The sequence below is a fragment of the Aedes albopictus genome, chromosome 2, assembly GCF_035046485.1.
Source record: "Aedes albopictus strain Foshan chromosome 2, AalbF5, whole genome shotgun sequence".
Taxonomy (NCBI): domain Eukaryota; kingdom Metazoa; phylum Arthropoda; class Insecta; order Diptera; family Culicidae; genus Aedes; species Aedes albopictus.
This window is the reverse complement of record NC_085137.1, coordinates 306,799,272-306,815,681: the sequence shown is the minus strand read 5'-3', so window position 1 is coordinate 306,815,681 and position 16,410 is coordinate 306,799,272. Positions and strand designations below refer to the sequence as shown.

At 40.6% G+C, this 16,410-nt stretch overlaps 1 protein-coding gene across 4 annotated transcripts in view; it reads left to right on the top strand.

Moving 5' to 3' along the window:
• The window catches only part of LOC109428701 (homeodomain-interacting protein kinase 2), a 281,932-nt gene extending 266,252 nt beyond the window's left edge, over positions 1–15,680 (top strand). For all 4 annotated transcript variants that reach the window (XM_029879765.2, XM_019704513.3, XM_062852197.1 and 1 more), the window contains 5 exons: positions 76–522; positions 596–1,195; positions 6,698–7,911; positions 8,027–8,619; positions 9,454–15,680. In XM_029879765.2, the coding sequence (XP_029735625.2) occupies positions 76–522; positions 596–1,195; positions 6,698–7,911; positions 8,027–8,619; positions 9,454–9,567 (2,968 nt within the window). In that variant the 3' untranslated portion in view covers positions 9,568–15,680. The remainder of the gene's footprint in view (positions 1–75; positions 523–595; positions 1,196–6,697; positions 7,912–8,026; positions 8,620–9,453) is intronic.
• The last annotated feature ends 730 nt before the right edge of the window (positions 15,681–16,410 follow it).

Genomic DNA, 16,410 nt, shown 5'->3' with positions numbered 1-16,410 from the left:
TCGATTTTGGAAATCGCTGTCGGATTTAACCAATTATCTAATAGAATTGATCTAATCATCCGTATCCACCCTCAGGTACATATCGCAGACACAGGGTCTCCCAACCGAGCACATGTTGAACAGTGCCAGCAAAACGGCTAAGTTTTTCTACCGGGATGTCGAATCCACCTATCCCTTCTGGCGATTAAAAACGCCGGAAGAGCACGAAGCGGAAACCAACAACAAAAGCAAGGAGGCTCGAAAGTATATCTTCAACTGTCTGGATGATATCGGACAGGTGAACGTGCCAACCGACATTGAGGGTGGCCAGCTGCTGGCGGAAAAGACTGACCGACGGGAATTCATCGATCTTCTGAAGCGAATGCTGACGATCGACCAGGAACGAAGGATAACTCCGGGTGAAGCGCTGAATCATCCGTTCACGACATTGGCACATCTGGTGGACTATGCCCACTGCAACAACGTCAAAGCGTCCGTCCAGATGATGGAGGTGTGCCGAAGGACGGACTCAATGATTCACACGTATGTATTCCTAATGACTCCTTCATCAAATGCTAAGTCTAAAACATATTTCTCATCTTTCCAACCCTTACAGTTACAATCTGAGCGTTCAGCCAACGACGGCCACCCTGGTGACCAACTTTGTACCAAATGCCACCGAGAATATGACCATCACGTTCAACAACCAAGTACAGAGGATCGTTCGGGAGCGAGGTCCTACGTACGACAACCATCTGTACCAGATATACCGGGGTCGGAATGTTGGTGGTCAGTACAGCAACGGTCGGCCAGATGCATTCCAGCATCAGTTGGTGTCCAGCATCCTGTGTCCTCCGGGGTATCAGACGATGCCCAGTCCGACAAAGCACGTGGTCGTCGGAGGCACGTCGATGCAGCCTCCTCTGCAGGTTCCACCGCAGCAGTACGTCAATGTTCCTGTTCCTGTATCGATGGTCGAACCGTCCTCGGGTCAGCGGATGCTGCTGACCAATGCGGTTCAACCGAACGTTGCCTGGCCGCAGAGTGGCCGCCAGGTGGCAATTGTGCCATCGTGGTCGCAGCAAACCGGACCGCACTCGCTAATCGTCGACTCGGCGCCGTTTCTCAACGTGGAGGAGATCTACCCAAAGCCGCATCTCAACATCCAGACGCGGCATCCCGAGCCGAAGAAGGAATCACCGGTACACCATCTTGTGTAAGTATTCATTTGTTGTTTAGTACAACATCTTTACATAGGTACAGTCGACTCTCCACATGTCGATGTTCTACATCTCGATATCTCTCCCTATCTCGATGATTTGGTCGGTCCCTTCAATCTGCATACATTTTACCTTTCTACATGTCGATATCCCCTTATCTCGATATCTCTCTATCTCGATGCGATCTCGTTCGTTTTTGTTCTAGATTTTCTCTCCACATGTCGATGTGCCCGTTTTTACAGGTTGCTAGATCTCGTTTATAGGTGGAAAACATTCTGGGAAGGCAAAGTGACATCTGTTTGTTGATGGTTTTTCCTAGTTACGGACGATTTTTCAATCTAGTGTGCATTACAAATTGGTTCTCGAATTCGATCTCTCCCTATCTCGATGGTCCCTTCAATATCGAGATGTAGAGAGTCAACTGTACATGAAACAAGTCAACAATTCTACGCCACACATTTCGGTTCGCTACTGCAGTTCTCCAGTCTCGGGAATGTCACACACGCTCCAGATCTCTCGAAATTTGGTCAGTCCACCTTGTCCGTCCACTGTGCTCCACGTTGTTTTTACCATCCGGATTTCTAGTGAATGCAATATTTGCAGTGTTTCTATCTGGCATTCTTGCAACATTCCAAATGTTCCGGAGATAATGGCCATTTCGTGAAAACTATTTCCAGATGAGTGAGTCCGTAATGCGTGTAATGCGATTCCTTCCAGAGTGATGTTCAAGGGTAGGCATAAGAGTTCCATCCACCTTGCTGCAGTCCCCTACGACAGCGCTTCCCAAACTTGGTTTTCGCGGTGCCCCAACGTGTCGCAGGCTCATATTTTCTTTTTTTACTCGTTCGAGCGAGCCTGCAAGAGGCTGCTGGTGCGCCGCAAAAGCAGACTTTGTGAAGTGCGGCCCTACAAGATCTAACTCAAGTCTGAATTAAACTCTTACGTAGTTTTACACACCTCCTTTGTTGCTTCAATCAGTCTTCAGAGATCTTCTTTGGAATTTGCTTGGAAATCTATTCAGAATTCGTTCCAAAATTCCTCTCTCCGCTTTAAACTTCTACTGCAATTCGTTTTTTTTTTTTTTTTGTTTAGAGACTTTTTAACCTATGATGGTCATTCAGGTCTATACGTATATTTAATTCACAAAAAAAAATTATCTACATTTTTTCTTAATAAATTTGTCTACTTTCCCACTGTGTTTATTAAAGCGAACAATCCACTTGTCTATGTCGTCAGGTGCTGGTTCGGGTTCCGAATCTGACAAATCCACGCTGCTCATCGTTTCAGTTTCGTTCTCATCACTTTCATATTCCGTTGTAGCGTTAGTTCTTTTGGGCGGCGGTGGTTTCGTCTCCGAGGGGCTCAGCTGGCGAGCATTCCGTTTCTCTCGATGCTGTACGTTTCTCTCTGTTGAGCTCTGCGTCGTTGATGCGGTAGATGCAATAGCTTCGGCTGTTGCTTTTTTGTCATTTCTGCTGCTAGTTTAGGGATTACTTTTGCTAGCTTTTCTGTTATCTGAGCAGGTTCTACCTGCATGAAGAGGCTGCAAACAGTGGCGGCAACTCTTTGGTTGGTTTTTGTAGGTGATCAGGGTCTGTTCACCTTGCATTGTTATGACTGATTTTATGTGACGTTGTAATGTCATTTTTACTACTCTCACGCCAGAAGGGATACCTTCACAGGCAAAGGTAGGGCCCCAAACTTGCTCTTGAACACTGTGAACTTTTCCGTACTGCTTCAGACATTCCGCAATGTCATCATTCGTGATATTTTCGGATAGGTCATACACTTTCACTTCTGTGCATTCGTCGTCCATAGAGAGACGCACTTTATATTGGACGCCATCGACTTCGATGGAGTGTTTCATGTCGTGCTGCTCGACTATCATTTCGGCAGTTTGTCGATCAACGCATTTTACATATGCACAGTTGTGGATATGATGCATTTGCAATCTTTTCAGTTGGTCGTTACGCAGACCAAGCACACCATTGATGAAAGCGTGAATATCCGTAAACGAAGGTCGAGTTTTGAAGGTTTTAAAATCCACTTTGAAAGTGTTGACCCGAAACCCGACTAGGGTAAAAGCTCTCTTAGTGGACGCACGGTGTGTTGTGTAGAACAAGTTTATAATAAAAAAATAAGTAAGTCTGAAATTTTGCCCAGTTATACTTTGTGCCATTCCCTTCAATTTGCTGGGTTGGTTGAAAACATCCATCGGGGGGTCTAGAACAAAAATTTTTTTGAAGGTTTTTCATGCAAAAACAGTTAAAAGCGCATATTGTAAATTATTGCATCTCCTACAAATAGTCACAACTTTTTTGTCTTTGAGGATAGAACCATGAAATTTTCAGGCGTTTCGAAGTAGTATGCGTAGATGACTGTGTGAAAATTTCATTAAAATATGTTGAATGGTTTTCAAATAATAGCAAAACTATCAAACGCATTCTAAAATACTAAGCTTAGTAGTCCAACAAAATAACTAAATTTTTTATATAATAATACATGAAAATTTTTTAATTCTACGGACCTTGAGTCATTATGATGGCGGTATGTACTGTGAAAACTTGTTTTTCAAATAATGAACAATTACATAGTCAAATACATGAAAGGAAAACACACACATTGCCATTATGTAGCTTTTGACTAAAGTATTAATTATTTATCTCAAGAACGCGGTTTTGCGTATACATGTTCATTTTTTCCATTTTTTTTTTTAAATGATTAAGGTCTTATCTAAGTATCAGATTGCAAGCGAAAGGCTTTAGGAGAGCGTGACGCAATAATTTGGATTACAAAAAAACTGTTTGTTATTTTTTCGAAAGATATAGATTTATGTTGAAAATATTCTACTAGTCAACGACGCACTAACAATGATCAATCACTCTTCCTCATGCTAGGAGGAAACCACAGAAAATATTTTTGAGACATCATATGCAAATCGATAAGACTATTTGAACCAACAATTTAAACCATTGTTATAAAATTGTTTTTCCTTGGCTTTATGCTGAACAGCCTAATTTTCATGCCTAATGTAGAAACATTTTCAATAAGTACTCCGTTCTTTTAACTCTTCTTTCAGAACTTATTATCAGTTATTTGTTAATAAATGATGGCATAAGTAATAAGCATCATATTGCTATTAAATTTAAAGACAAACCTAAGTTTAGGTCCAACAGCTATGTCAAATATCGTGGAATAACCCGGAAACTATGTTTAGTACCGTAAAGTTGCCCTTGATCGAATATGCCCAACTGAATTCTGTTTTGATTTCAGTTCTCGTTATTGTGTCCTGTCTTGGTTTAATATGGACTCATACCCACAACTTCAATGTAATTATGAGGTCTTTAACAGAGTTAACTTGTTTTTATTCATTGACTAAGGTGAAATACTATTTAATTTTGAGCTTGTAAACATTAATTCCAAAATAATTTAGTTTCTATACTTTTTCTTCGAAACAGAGATGTTTCTCAATCCTCGAGTGCTTTTCTTGGCTTACCAAGTAACATTCAAATATTTTCTTTATGAAAGGCCGACATGCTCAGCAATCATGATAATTGTGTTTATTATAGAATTCGTAATAGAGGCATACTTGTACTTGTGAACATGTATACGCAAAACCACGTTCTTGAAATAAATAATTAATACTTTAGTGAAAAGCTACATAATGACAGTGTGTTTTCCTTGCATGTATTTGACTATGTATCTGTTCATCATTTGAAAAACAAGTTTTCACAGTACCGCCATCATAACGACTCAAGGTGTTTAGAATAAAATATTTTTCATGTATTATTGTATAAAAAAATATAGACATTTTGTTGATCGTTTGCTACTAAGCTTAGTATTTTAGAATGCGTTTAATAGTTTTGCTATTACTTGAAAACCATTCAACATATTTCAATGAAATTTTCACACAGTCATCTACGCATACTACTTCGAAACGCCTAAAAATTGTATGGTTCTATCTTCAAAGACAAAAAAGTTGTGACTATTTGTAGGAGATGCAATAATTTACAATATGCGCTTTTAACAGTTTTTGCATGAAAAACCTTCAAAAAAAATTTTTGTTCTAGACCCCCCGATGGATGTTTTCAACCGACCCAGCAAATTGAAGGGAATGGCCCAAAGTATCACTGGGCAAAATTTCAGACTTACTTATTTTTTTGTTTTAAAGTTGCTCTAAAAACACACCGTGGGACGTAGTACCAATAGTGGTGGTAGTGCCAATTAAGCACTATTTCGAACAAAAAGCTTGCAAGTGACATTTTTAATAGATGCATCATAACTAATTAATAACATTACTACAGTTTTCTGTTCAGGATTTGCCGAAAAACCTATTTTAAACAATTATTTTCCTTAAATCTTTTGCTCCTTTGCACCTATAGTGGTGGTAGTGTTCCTATAGTGGTGGGTCCCATAAGAATTCAATGGGATGCGCTACTATAGGAACCAATATTAAATTTTACCTCCATAATAGGAACCGTGTACCTATAGGCGGTGCAAGTGATTTATTAGCAAAAACTGGAATAAACAAGGGTTTTCACATTTTTCCTAGCAAATTTAAGTGAAAAACTACCGATTAACGTTTTCAGACTTTTTATTTTGTGGTATTATTAATTTTATTCAATTGTTTTTCTACAAGAAGCTACTAATAGCACCACTATTGGTACATTTACCCTACCGCCATTCGTGGCGGGTTAATCGAAGTGAAACTATCTTCGTAGAAGGAGAGGAACAAAAGCACGTCTGGTTCTCAGAGTAGCTTGCACAGAACTGACTGCAATTCGTTGTTTCTCGCGTTGCTTCTCGCGATTCGTTCCTAAAATAAAAAAAGTTTTCCTGGAAGTTTGCCGAAGTTTCCACCCAACGGTTTTTAACGTTTTTGATCTCCTTCCGATATTTATCCAGCGTTCCTTCTGGATCTTCTGAGAGTTGTTCCTGAGATTTTTACCAGAGTTTTTACCAAGATTTCTGCAGGAGTTTTTCATGACGGGCTTGATGGTTTAGTGGCTGCCGCTTCTGATTCGTAGCAGAAGGTCCTGGGTTCAACCCTTGCCCATCTTTTTCTTCCTACTTTGTATCTCTCTATCTACTTCCTCTATTTCTCTTCTGTGCATATACAACTCAATCCGTCTATGTTCGGCAAAAAAAAACGGCTCAGTGTTTCCCAACGAAATATTTCTCCAGTGATCTCAATCTGTGGAACGGATTACGAGAACGCCGAAGAGTTATGCTTCGATAATTGGCAAACACCACCTGCCTGTGTCGCTTTTTGTAAAGAGGGCAGATGAGACATTTTACTCCACTAGCAGAAAGATCTTCTTCCTATATTTTTAACAATGTGTGGTGTAGTATTTCATGCCAGCCCTTTTGACCATGAGCTATCAAATGGTCGTCTGGCGTTAGTGGTGTTGAAATCTTAAGAAGTCTCCAAATGACCCTCTTATAACTTAACATAACAAATTAATAAAAAAAAAATATCTCATCCGTGTCTTCCACAGCGTCTCCCGCCACGACAAGAAGGAAAACAACCAACTATCACCGGTGAAAAAGCGCGTCAAAGAGAACACCCCGCCTCATCAGCAGAGGTACAACAGCAACCGGAACAACCACATGTGCCAGCAGTACCACGATGTGGGTGGTCCGTCCTCTTCGTCGTCGTCGTTCTATCACGGCAGCAGCAGTAGCAACAGCAATCAACTGCAAATCCCACAGCAGCAAATTCCGCCACAACAGCATCATCACCATTCTTCGTCCTCGTCATCGCAACAGCAGCAGGTACAATCGCAACAGGCTAGCAGTAGCAGTGGAAACCACCACCATCACCACCACTATCAGCAGATCGATTCCGGATCGATGGGTGGCAATGGAAGCGGCCTGAGCGGATCCAACAATGTACAAATTCACCATTCTTCGTCGTCGTACGGCGGCAGTGGCAATGGAGGAAGCAGCGGCAGCATGATGATGAACAGCGGAAGCATACACCATGGATCGAGCAGCAACAGTCACCATCATGGCGGCAGTGGCAGTGGAAGTCACATACACCACAGCAGCCACAGCAGTCATCATAGCAAGGCGCAAACGATCACAATTCACGATACTCCTTCTCCAACGGCCGTGATCACCATCTCGGATAGTGAAGACGAGACAACGGATGTTAAACAGTCGACCAACAGTTCCAAATCGCAACAGCATCAGTCTACTAGTATGTGTGGTCCAAGCTCTAGCAGTCAACAGCACATCCGAGGTCATCCGAGTGGCAACAGTTCCTCGTCCTCGAATCAATGCCGTGCGAATATGGGCATGAGTGGTGGCGTCGGAAGCAGCAGCTGTAACATCAAACCTTCGTCCTCTTCGTCCAATATCCACCATTCTTCATCGTCTTCTTCGTTGGCAGCACTGAACCAGCAACCTCCGCCACCAAGTGGCAGCAGTAGCAGCTCTCATCATCACTCGCATTACCACTTGCAACAGCAGCAACAGATCCCACAGTCATCGTCACACATGCAGCAGCAGCAACAGCAACAACAGCATCATCCGAGCGTGATCAGCAGTGGAAGCAGTAGCATGTGCGGCGGCGGCAGCAGTCAGTCAGGATCGATGTCCTCCAGTAGACAGCGTAAAAGCACAGCGGTGGCGTCCACTTCGACAGCATGTGTGACCGTTGGCGATAGCGACGGGGAGAACGATAGGCGAAATACGCCGAAACATCAGAGTAAGTTGATTGGTTTCAACAGGGTGTCTGAAACCTGAAAAAATGGGAACCTATGGTGTCCATTTCATCTAATACTGTTTTATGTAATTATTTCTCTTACTCTCCTATATTGCAGCCATAAAATACGAGCATCATGCGGGTCAGTCGCAGAAGAAACGGCTTCTCGCAATGGCCCAAAACGAATGTCTGCTGTCGTCGTCTACGAATCAGTTGCACGTGCCGAAGCAGGAGCCAACGGAGTTCGTTGCCTACGAGTATCCCCAAGTGGATAAGCGTTCGTCGTGGGCTCCACCTGGTTCGTCGTCCCATTACGGAGGAGGCCACAATGGCAGTAGCAGTAGCAGCGGTGGTGGCCACAAACGGGAATCGTCCGCCTACATGATATCGTCGTCGTCTTCGTCGGTCAACCAGGGCGGCAGCAGCAGTAGTATGGGTGGTGGTCCCATAGGTGCAGCCCCTCCGCACGCCCATGCCAAGAACACACCCACGGGCGGAAGCGGTTCGTCGTGGGGTGCCCCCGTGTATCGGCAGCACCAGCAAAGTTCGAACACTCCGTTGGGAAGCTCGCCGGGAGCGATATTGCAGCAGCAGGACATTTATGCGCAGGGGGACATATACCGGCGGTCGGCGGTGTTTGTGTCACAGGCACCGTACCAGACATACAATCGGGTAGTTCCGCCGCCGGCGCACAACGCTTCCAGCAGACAGGTAAGCATGTTATTTTCAATGATAAATGAATCCCTTTTTATCTTTACAATATCAGGAGAAATTCCGCTGTCATCTGAAACTCTCACATTTCTCCCATTCCCATTCGGTGACATTATGAAACTTACCTTAAATTTCCTTTGTTCTTCTTCAAATTCCTCAATCAATCCCCTGGAATCTGCTGGAATCCTTGCGAAATCGTTTTCGTTATAGGGGATCCCTCTGTAACCTGCCTAGTATCTCCTGAAATCTCTAGAAACCTCCCTGAAACCTCCTAGAGTATACCATGAACATCCTCTCCTCTTCTTGGCGTAACGTCCTCACTGGGACAAAGCCTGCTTCTCAGCTTAGTGTTCTATGAGCACTTCCACAGTTATTAACTGAGAGCTTCCTCTGCCAATGACCATTTTGCATGCGTATATCGTATGGCAGGCACGAAGATACTCTATGCCCAAGGAAGTCAAGGAAATTTCATTTACGAAAAGATCCTGGACCGACCGGGAATCGAACCCGTCACTCTCAGCATGGTCATGCTGAATACCCGTGCGTTTACCGCCTCGGCTATATGGGCCCATGAACATCTTTTTTTTTTAATTCTTAGCTTTTTACAAAACATTTTGATTATCGCCAAAATCACCAACTAGTTATTGAATCCACACAAATGCTGCTTGATTCAATAAATTTTCAGTTTGTTTCCATGTTTGATAGATTTTGTAATTTTTTCCTTCAATTTTATCCGTCAATCTGGAATTACCCAAAAGACCTTAACTTTCAGCCAATTTCACACACAAACTATCGTTTTAAGCAAGGTAATAATATTGCTCATCTTCCCGGTAGGTTCTTCCGACGCATCCGCTACCGGCGCACATCCAGTTCCCGACGCAGTTCAGCCAGTTCGGACCGCTCAGTCCGGCCCAGATGGCCAACAAGCACTACTGGTTTAACGAGTAGGAGGTAGTAGCGCTATAGAGTGACGGACGATGATAGGAGGGGATCGCTTTTGGTCGCACGAGTAACGCGACAGGTAGGAGCTATGGCTTTGCAAAATTTTCCAGAATGGGACAAAACAAACGAGTTTGTATTTTTTGTTTTTCTTTTTTTAATGACTGTCATGTCTCAATGAATTGCCTTATCCGGATATGTATACAACAAATATGCTAGAACAGAATATGTCTTATCTCGATTGTCGTTAGGAATTATTTGTATGGGTTTTCTTCGCTTGCGTACAAATGTAATTAGTAGTTGGACATATGAGTAGACAAAGAATGTGTCACGATGGCATAAGTAGCTGATTAGTTTGGTGAAATTTTCGCAATTGCAGTGTAAATTAGGTTCTTTTTAAGAGAGAGGGGGTTTACGTTTCGCGCAATACAGTTTATAATTCACCTTACGCATACACTTATACTGTTACAAATTCACAGATAGGCCGGACGAAAAACAGATCCGCGCTTACACACTAGTAAACGGGAAATGGGGAAGTCTCAAAAGTAGATTTAGAGCCATTGAGGATAGAAGAAGGATTTTGGGGGGTCCCAGATTTGGGAGATTTAGTGAGAAGGGAAGACTTTTTAGACAGGCATAGGAGCGAGAAAGAGATCGAGGGAGGGCAAAATTGTGCTGAATGTGATTATTTTATCTACTACTCTAGATATAGTTCAAGGTAATAGTCGTTTAACGTTTCTAATACTTTTTTTTTGCTTTAACGTGAGCATGTGAGTCAGTGTAATCAAATTATAATACCCAATCTGACGATTGCAAAACAGCAAACAAATTACATACATTTACACACAGAAGTAACACACAGACGTTGCAAATATAATCAATATTCTACATTTCAAGATCTCACACATGGGGATTTCTGCTATCCAATAGGGCCGGAGTATCTCCAAATTAAATGAAAATTTGTCTCGGAATGAAATTCCTGGGTTAATGAATAAACTGAAAATTTTCCGGGAGTTATAATAGTTGTTACCAATTTTCCATTTACTTCGGAGAACATTTGGCACTTCGATGATAGAAACTCCCATATTAATCCTATCTGAGTGCGTCCCACCATCATGTTTAAGTTGAGATATATGATTATCATCGTGTTACTGTACTGCAATTGCTATTCACAAAAAAATCTAAGAAAACTAGGGCCAATAGGCTAAGTGTTTTGTTTTGCGTGTGCGAGTAATGTTCGTTTTTACCCTTTGAAATTGTTTGAACAGTTGTAGTGGGTCGTAGCGTACCTAAGCTACGCGAATGAAGCTACGCGAATGAAGCTAAGCCGAACCGGTTAGAGAACGATTCAAACGATACCGTGTGATTAGAGGTTTTCGTTTCTGTACATAGTTTAGGGAGGAGTATTTAGTAGTGTTATCTTGACGCAGGATAGAACGGTAGGAGTGTATTATGTAAGCCGAGCAAAATGGAAAGAAATACTGAAAACAATAATATATTTTTGTGCATATTTTATATTTATATATATCTGTAGTCATAACTAGCAGACAAACACAAACTCACACAGTAAATGGAACTAACTAGAAAGAAAGGCAACCGTGGGTGGAATCCGTCAATGTTTAGTGGGAAATACAAGTGGGGAAGTTTTTGTACTGACTTTGATGTTGATTTCGTATTTGTGCATTTTATTTTGAAATATGCGAAACAGAATGAACATGTAGGTGGTATAGCAACAAGGAATCGAAAGGCTCGATTAGTCAATTGTGTTGTTTTTTTTTGTGTGGAAATGCTTTGTTCTTATGTGCCTAGGGATGAAATTTTTTTTCTAAAAATTTCCTAAGTAAAAATTGTATTTCATATAAAAACGCTATTAGCACAATCGAATGATTAAGGAAGAACCACATTTGGTCTTTATGCCAAAATTATTACACCAAGCGACAATAGGCCGAATGGGGTACTGGGGTCATACGCAAATAACTTCATTTCTGCCTGTATTATTTTCCTAACAAATCATTTTCAGGAATATTTGCTTGAAGCAGATTCAATCTGTTGGCAATAATTTTAGAAACGATTCTATTTTATTCGCAGATTTCGCGTAAGTGTTTCTGCTAGTGTGTTCGCCACATCTCGCTTGGCCCTTCACACAGACTCGCATGTAGGCATGGGAAACACTCACTCAATTATTTCATTTCGCCCGCTCGTTTCCACGTTTCCCGATTAGGAGCGAGTTTGGCTCTACCCTAGACAAGCACATTTTTTCGGTGTTCATTGCGTTCTCCGTGCGTGCTTCATTAACATGTGGTATTTCTTCTCTTCTGTTTGAAATGCAAGCACAGATTACCAAAATAACTAACATCCGGTGAGCACACAATGAACGGTAAACACGGGTGAACTACAGGTCGTTATTGTCATGTTCTCCTCTTCCGGAGCCACCAGGGTGAAAAGGCGCCATGTTTTCGATTCTAGCACGTTTGTTTTAAACATGCAGATAGTTGTAACAAAGATTTCCGTGTTGACCAGCACACTTGGCACACAAGAGGCATGATAAGCGTTTCATTTCATTTTCTCTACTTTCAGGTTTTTGGAGGTTGATGTGTTGAAATGCATTACGGTAATCTGGAATGTTTGTTGTCATTACTTGATGAATTGAGGCCCCAGCAGAAAGGTATCGTTTGTGTTGCGTTGACAGAAGTTTGACAGATAACGCAAACTCTTAGACGCACTTTACATGCCCTCAAATAGTGAAATATTTTTGTCATATTTCTCCTCTCCTGGAGCCACCAGGGTGCAAAGACGTCATGCTTTTGATTCCAGTATGTTTTCTGTAAACATGCAAATACTTAAATCAGATCAGATATCAATGTAACGACGATTGCTTTGTTGATCAACACGCTTGCTCGAGGCGTTCCATGTCATTTTCACGGAAAGTAGCAAAAGTTAGGTTCATCAGCAGGATGTTTGGACCAAAGTTGCTCTCACGAAAGCAAGATTTCTGGTCTGAAATCACTTGGACTATTCAAACTTTTCATAAACCTACATAGTACCTAATACCAATAATGACGTAATTTCCCGGTTCTTGGTGCTTGATGTGTTTGAGCTTGAAAGTTCATTGGCGACATTACTTGATGAGTTAAGGCCATCGTAGGATTGTTACTTTGACAAAAGTTTGACAGATAACGTGAACTGTTAGTCGCGTTATTTTTGTCATGTTTCTCCTCTTCTGGAGCCACCATCGCCACCTCCAGAAGCCGCCGATTATAGCATGTGTTATGTCAACATGCAGATGGTTAGTACAGAAACCATTGTAACGATGATTGTCTTGTTGACCAGCACACTTGCTCGAGGCATGATAAGCGTTCCATGGATGTTCCATTTTCACATAAAGTAGCGAAAGTTTGGTGCACAAGGATGTTTAGATCAATGCTCTTTCACAACAGCAAGATTCCCTTTCTGATATTACTTGGGCTACTCAACTTTTTCATAAGCACAGATATTAAGTAGTTATCGATCCTTAATGGCTTGCCTTTTGTGTGAAGGTAATCGATTATTTCCGAACGTAATTTGACCAATAACTGCCAATGAAGCCTCGTCACCATTAGGCACTACGAACCTGGTAATTTTCTATCTATTATGAGTTCTACAGAAATCACCAGGTGAGACATATTCCAATATTGATCATTTTTTTATATCACAGGGAACAGATGCATTTCCACAAGGTTTTCCCTAATTTTCAAATTAAGAGCCCCCTTTCCGAGTATGACGTGACGACCGTTAACCATAAGGTTAAAAACTTTGGCAACTATCGAGAATGCATTTGGGCATACACAAATTTGTACACTAAAATCTATTAGGCTATAAAATGGTAAACACATGCGCCACCGCATTAACAGCATTGATTAGGAAAACAAAATAAATATTACAAAACACTCGATAGATATTCTACTTGTGATGTTTAATAGGAAGCAGCCAGTTTTTGACACTTTTCTAAATTGCCTATCGTTAGACCAATACAACTCAAGTTAGTGTGCGCGTTGGTTTACTGCTCGCTCTGATGCATTAGTAGAAGGGAAACTTACCGCGTGTAAGGCTGTGTTTGTGTGTTATTGTACCATATTAGCGAGCGCACGACCTCTGGCAGGTCAGGAAAAGGTTAAACTGTACTACCCGTATCAAGATCATTGTGTTGTATTCCGAGAGCATACATCTTTCTAATCGTGCTAAAGTAGTGAGATAAGAACATGCAAAACAAATAAAACAAATACACAAGCAGACACAAACACACACACATGAGAGAATAAATTAAAATGCCTTATACGGATATGAATATAAGAAAGTATGATATAAATTAATTATCTAGTTATTGATCATATATTAATAAAAAGTGAACATAGAAACAAAACAAAAAGTACTACGTTGAGTGTAATTATTGGAATAGAAGAAAATATCTAACAAACAACCGAGAAAGGTTTATCTTATTCACTTCAATTCGCTTCGGTTATAGTCGTTTGTAAACCAATTCATTTATTTTTTTTGTGATTCAAAGGGGCTGAACAAATACTTCTACTATTATTGTTAAGTGTCATTAGAGGGTACGATTGTTTTTAATCACAGCAAACTGCTAATATCAATACTACTAAAACTACTACTACTACTACAGTTTATTTCAATGGGTGATTATAGTAATATATGTATGTTTTTTAATTAATTATCAAACATTAATTTGTTTCCACGCGCCTCGGCTTATTCGTCTGAGCGTACTCTTATTTGTTTTCTTTTATCAAACGTAATCCTAAGAAGTCACATAGTTATGGATAATAGTCACACCTTCGTGCGAGTTGCGCATACATAGGATGTCCGTAACCAATACATACACAGCAACAAAACAAACAAAAAACTCACACAAACACACATACTTTAAAACTAATTCAATCAATTTAGAGAGACTGGAAATTTTTATATATTATCTAATGATTAGGTTTTATGTATATACTACTACTTTGTACACATGGTAAGCACTGATAAAGGAACGTAGAAAAACTACAACTTTTTACAAACAATTCAACAAACTTCTACACTATCGGTTGCAGCAATTTTTCCGTGCATATAACGATTGAATTTGTGGTATTAACAAACATTTTGAGAAGCAGTCGATTTGTGTTTATTTCTTTTAAACCACTAAACAACTAGAGACAAGTACGTGCGAGATTAATAGCGCTTTATATTCACACTCAAGTCAGTAATTTTTATCCAGCTTATTTAAGGTTTCTTGTTTTCTACTTTGTGAACTTCGATGGAGTCAGAGACTCCGTGTCGAAATCACGACTGGCAATATTGCCAACTTCTTTTAAATATGTTATCTTTGATAAAAACGTAGCCCCTTTATGGTCGACATATAAAAGCTTTCATTTTTTTAAAATAACTTTGAAATTGTGTACCGCGTGTGTATTTAGTCAGACATCCAAGTCCCACCCGGCATGCAATACAATTGAATCGAAATGGGATCAAGAGACTGATTTTTTGCGATGGTTACACGCGCGCGTAATACACACGTTCAATACACACTAGCTAGCATTCAGCACACTTCCTCCGCCAGTAGTTTGTAGGATTTTGAATTTTACACTGTTATACTGTACCGATTATTATATCACTCACACTTATCCCGGCGAAGCAAACAAACACCGTGGAGCCGTTATTTTTTTTCTTGTTTACTTTAACAGGCCTTTGAATATTCAGGTGTAAGTTAGCGATTACCACCTTCAAAACACAAAAAGCAGTAGCGATTAGGAAGGCTAGTATCATTATTTTTCTTTTGCCCATTCACTAAATAAAAACAAACAATTACAAAATAATTCAGAAAAAAAAATACGATTATTAATCAACTTGCTGGACATTGTGTATGTGTTAGTGTATGAAGTTCTCTTATTACTTTTATTCTCATTCGGTATGTATCTTTATTTTTTTCTTTGAATTTCTTATTCAATGTAACAATGCCTTATTATGAGTATATATCAATTACACATATGAGTACATTTTATACGAAAACACTATGGATGGATGAAAAAATGGATACAAAAAACAAACGCTGAACAAAAAACCGTAATAAAACACAAACATAAAATCTACGATTACGCGTTCATTTTTGCCTTGGTTTTTTACCTTTACGTTGCTGATTATCACAATCCTTGTTTAATGATCTCCTATTTCGATTGGTTTGATATATTTTTATTTGCCACTTTTTATTGTTTTTTTTTTAGTTTTCGATAATTTTACTGTTTACCACTTTTTTATTCTTTATTATCGATATCTAAAAAGTTTTCTACGGAAAGTTTTTCTGCTTAGAAGCGTCCAGAAATATAAGTGTTTGGGTCTTTTAGTCAGTTTTCTTTTCAATCTGGCCTCCTTCGACAGATACGATCAGAGTGTTCGGGGGACCGGTGGTTCTGCAGTAGACGTGGTAAACTTCAATATACCTCTTGTTAGTAACCAAATAGACATGAACCAACATTTCTTCTTTGGTGGACTTCAATACGCCCTGAGTCGCAGCAACGGTAAATCCGCCGGTCCTGATGACGTTGGGTACCCCACGATCTAAAATCTTGATGGTACAGCAAAGTTCACCTTACTCGAGCTAATCGGACCCATGCCGAAAAAAGGTTTACAAAAACGGGAGTCCTCCGGGTTCCGACTGATTGCCCTGACCTGCTGCCTTTCCAAGGTGGTAAATGTCGGCTTATCGAATCGCGAGGTCAGCCATCCCCGATGCTGGTCGATGACCTTCGTCTGTGACCGTCTTCCTATGTGTTTCCCCTGTATCGAATCGCCAGATGGTCACTGTGTGTGTATCCATCATCG